Source organism: Helianthus annuus, chromosome 1, assembly GCF_002127325.2.
Source record: "Helianthus annuus cultivar XRQ/B chromosome 1, HanXRQr2.0-SUNRISE, whole genome shotgun sequence".
Taxonomy (NCBI): domain Eukaryota; kingdom Viridiplantae; phylum Streptophyta; class Magnoliopsida; order Asterales; family Asteraceae; genus Helianthus; species Helianthus annuus.
In genome coordinates this window covers 71,609,010-71,613,698 of record NC_035433.2, presented here as the reverse complement: position 1 = coordinate 71,613,698, position 4,689 = coordinate 71,609,010, and the positions used below count along the sequence as shown (strand labels likewise).

Here is a 4,689-nt window from a genome sequence, read left to right as displayed (position 1 = left end):
GGCAAGCTGAAAAATCTTTGCCATTCATTAAGACGTTGAAAGATTGCCTCAACAAAAAGAATTTCAAATGGACCGGCGAAGCGGAAGAAGCCTTACAAGACATGAAAGGTTTCATAGAAAGATTACCAATGCTGACGGCACCAGGCCTAATGAAGTGCTTAAAATGTATTTGGCAGCAGCCCATAACGCGGTAAGCGCTGTGCTTATGGTGGAAAGAGACGGGAAGCAAACGCCCATATATTACATCAGTCGAGTACTGGCTGGACCCGAAACGCGGTATCCAACCCTGGAAAAGCTGGTCCTAGCACTAGTTCATGCCACCCGGCGATTAAGAAGATATTTCCAAGCACACTGCGTACAGGTCTTGACGAATTACCCGCTACAACAAATTTTACACAAGCCAGAGGTCTCCAGAAGACTGGCAAAATGGGCAATTGAACTAGGCGCCTTGGTTATTGAATACCAAAAACGAACAGCAGTCAAAGGGCAAGTAATCGCCGACTTCCTAGCTGAAATTCCTGAAGGAGAAACCATAGTGGACCCCGCCATCCGGGACGTCCCGGAATCTAGTACTGCCCGGCAGCCTTGGAAATTATACACCGACGGGTCATCAAGCGGAAAAGGGTCCGGGGCTGGGTTAATGTTAATAAGCCCAGACGAGATAAGGCTGATGTATTCCTTACGTTTTGATTTCGAATGTTCCAACAACGAAGCAGAATACGAAGCACTACTTGCAGGTTTAAGAATGGCCCAGTCCATGGGAGCCACAAGGGTTGATGCATATGTTGATTCTTTACTGGTTAACAATCAAGTAAACAAAACATACGACGCTAAAGATGAATCAATGGGAAGGTACCTGGAAAAAACGAAGGAGCTCATGGCTTCCTTTGATAACGTCACGCTCAACCACGTCCATAGAGTCAAAAATCAGATAGCAGATGCCCTCAGCAAACTCGCCACCTCAGGCATGGAAAAAGAAGTCAAAGTTGAGACGCTACAGGCACCATCAATCGAACCACGGAATGTTTCTGCCGTCACAACGGAAGAACCGTGCTGGTACACCCCAGTACTAAAATTCCTCATCAATGGGGAGTTACCTCCCGCTAGGGGCGAAGCACAGAAGGTACAAACAAAGGCATTGCAATATGAAGTCAATAACGGCGTCATGTATAGAAAGTCATACTTGGGGCCACTTTTGCGGTGCGTCTCTCCAGCAGAAGCAAAGTACCTGATCAGCGAGATTCATTCAGGTTTATGTGGCATTCACGTCGGACCCCGGGCAGTAGTGGCCAAAATCCATAACGCCGGGTATTATTGGCCCTGGATGCACGAAGACGCCATAGTAGAACTCAGGAAATGCCGTAGTTGCCAAAAATTTGCTCCCCAAACACTCAGTCCCAAGAACAACTTAATACCGGTTACAGCGGCATGGCTTTTTCAAAAATGGGCCGTGGATATCGTGGGACCTTTCCCACCAGCCCCCGGAAAGCTAAAATACTTGATCGTGGCGATCGATTACTTTACCAAGTGGGTGGAAGCCAAACCTTTGGCTAAAATCACGGCAGATAACGCCAAAAAGTTCCTTTGGGAACACATAGTATGTCGATTTGGATTGCCGTTATATCTAGTGAGTGACAATGGAACACAGTTTACTGACAGGATTTTTCAAGAATGGTGCGCCGACCTTAAAATCCAGGAGATCTTCACATTAGTAGCCCACCCCCAAGGAAACGGCCAGGTGGAGCGGGCGAACAGAAGCCTGCTGGATGGTATAAAACGAAGATTAGGTTATGAAGGAAGCTCCTGGGTGGAGGAACTGCCAAACGTCCTCTGGGCACATCGGACGATGCCTAAGACAAGCAATAACGAAACCACTTTCAGCCTAACCTACGGCGTGGAAGCAATGATACCCGCAGAAGCGGGAATGCCTTCACTACGCCGCCTAGCCACAGGTGACGACAATGATAAGCTTCTACGGGAAGGCCTAGACCTACTCGAAGAAAGGCGCAAAGCAGCCACGATCAGCGAAGCAAAATACAAGAAGACATTAGAAAGGTACTACAACAAATGCGTGGAAAAACACGTTTTCAAAGAAGGCGATTACGTCATGCGCGATAATGAAGCAAGCAGGGTGGAACCCCTAGGCAAGCTGGGACCCAACTGGGAAGGCCCCTACGTCATCCAAGAAGAGCTGGGCAAAGGGGCCTATCGCCTGTCCAGACTGGACGGTACCACTGTGCCGCGTAGTTGGAACATAGCCCAACTGAGAAAATGTTACTTGTAGTGCCTTGCTCCTAACAGCAAGAGTAGACACCCCTTTTGGAGGACAAATGTAATCTGTCAGCAGCGATGTCACTTTGTCTCACTTCAGTTTGAGTTTAATAAAAGTATTTATCTTTGGTTTTCATCATTACGTAACAACACAAATTACCATCACATTATAACTGCACATAACGGTAAACCACAAAAAGTACCCTTAAACACAAAATATTTTCAAACATATAAGTCATGGGGTCAATACATACAGCGCTGATAGCGGGTATCTTGGTAATAGATATGTTAACCGCTACAAAAAAGATAGGCTTTTTGATAATAAGTGCATACGAACTATCTTAAACAAGCCAAGTACTTGTCCCTGTTGCTAAAAATCAACACATGGGAACCAAAAAGAACATGTTCTATCACCTACTTGTGGGAACAGGTTGCCATCACCTCTGCAAGGGTATGCAGCACTGCACCACCACTAACCAACACAGGAGGATCAACGGCCAAATCACTGGTCGATCCCCCAGTTACCAACGGAGCTGTTATCCCCGGATCGTCCACCGGATTCTTCATGGAACAACCACCGCGACGACGTTCATACACCAAGCGGCAATGTTGAACAGGATCCACTGGTATAAGCTCTGTCAATACGTCACCTGATAGCAATATTACGTCAGGGTCATCTGGCTGAGGATCTTCATAAATAACACTTTTACATGCTCGATTTGCCCGGGCTGCAACAGCATGAGGAAGTGGCCCTCTCTTCTGCAGCATTGACCTCGTCACCGGAGTTTGCAACTGGACCAGACCGTCCGCGGCGTCCAAACGCCGGAAGATATCGGATAGCCTTTGTCTGTAGCTTTTTTGACTCATCCTGTCAAGTTACCAAATCAGGAAAAACAAACCCAATTTATAGAAGGGAGAAAAGTTAAACAGTCTTAACAGTGATGACGATAGCAGCATTAATGAGAAATAATCATTACACGTCACATAGCCACATTGCAGAAAAACGGCGGCGTCAGCAATCATGACATTAGCATTAAAACGTCTGACAAATCATGCAGATATTTTCACAAAACCCAAGTAAAACAGTGTCATTACGAAAGTTGCAAGGAAATACAATACATGCCAAACAAAATAAACAAATTTTTTATTCCTCCTCAGACTCCTCCACAGGGTCCAGTAGTAAGCGCAGCGATTCTATACCATCTTCGTTCATCTTATCCATTAAATCCTCATAAGAAGATAGCGGTTCAGTGTATGCTGCCTCGAGGACGTTCGACATATCACTTTGAAATTTACCCTTTGTTGTGTGGAAGTCAGGAGTTATTTTGTCCAGCTGCTGGCATTCCACGTAACCCTTATAAACGCCATCATGATGACCAGACTGATATGCAGCGGCGGATAGGCGATTTATCAGGGCTGTAAAAGGAGGCGATTGCCGGAGATACTCAAACGCCCCCACCAAGCCATTACATATTAACCAATTCCTATCACCCCGCAGAGCCGCTAGCTGGCTAGTCAGGTCGTCCACTTCAGCAATTGATTGCTCTAGGGCACCTTCCACCTCCTTTAGTCGGGCGGCGGAGGACGCGGTAAGCGTGTTATTCTGGGAAACAAGGGAATCGCAGTGGTTTTGAAGTTCTTTAAGCTTCCCTTCTCGCTCCTCCAGCTCTGCTTGTAGCGACCGGGCTTTGGCATGGGAGGCCTCTACCTCAGCAGTCAATCCCTGGTACCGCTCTTGCACCTGAGACACAAAATCAGTGTCAACTCGGAACTTTTCCAACTGAGTAGACATTTTAGATCTCACCTTTTGAGCTTCAGCTATGGCCTTACGCTCCAACTCTTCGTGCACACTCTTAGCCTGAGCCAGGACCCGGTCTTTCTCCGCTATGTCGCAGGCCCACATTATTCGCTCCTCAGCAAGGTGGGCGGTCACTTTCTTCAAATCATCATCGGCTTTGTTTTTCTCCGACAAAAACCTAGCTTCCCTTAACCCAACGGCCTGAAGTTGACTCTCCAAGCGGTACTTATCATCTTTCAGTTCTTAGATAGTAGACCGCGCCTGGTGGAGCTGGGTGTTATCATGCATCCACCTGCGCCGGATCTCCGCTAACCTCCGGGGTTGACTCACGGAATCGACCATAATGGAGTTCATCAGATTTTCGTTGTTCAAACCTTCAACATATACCACTTCAGCGGGAGGATATGCCCGCTCAACCTAGTGTTGAATCACTTGGGGGAAGATTAGCCTAGAAGATTCGGCGATTTTCCATTGGGGTTGGAAACGTTTATCCCGGGCATTGGGATCCCAACTGATGGTGGGCAGATAGAGGTCATCGACCAGACGGGCACCATCGTCAGCAATACCACTACTAGACCCCCCAGCGTCACTGGCAGCGGCACCCCCGGCACTGGTCGCCT

General features: G+C 47.5%; 1 protein-coding gene across 1 annotated transcript; it reads left to right on the top strand.

The window, feature by feature from the left end:
* Positions 1-205: 205 nt before the first annotated feature.
* LOC110906473 lies at positions 206-2,284 on the top strand. The gene has a single exon (XM_022151620.1). It carries the CDS (start codon positions 206-208, stop codon positions 2,282-2,284), a length of 2,079 nt encoding a protein of 692 aa, XP_022007312.1.
* The last annotated feature ends 2,405 nt before the right edge of the window (positions 2,285-4,689 follow it).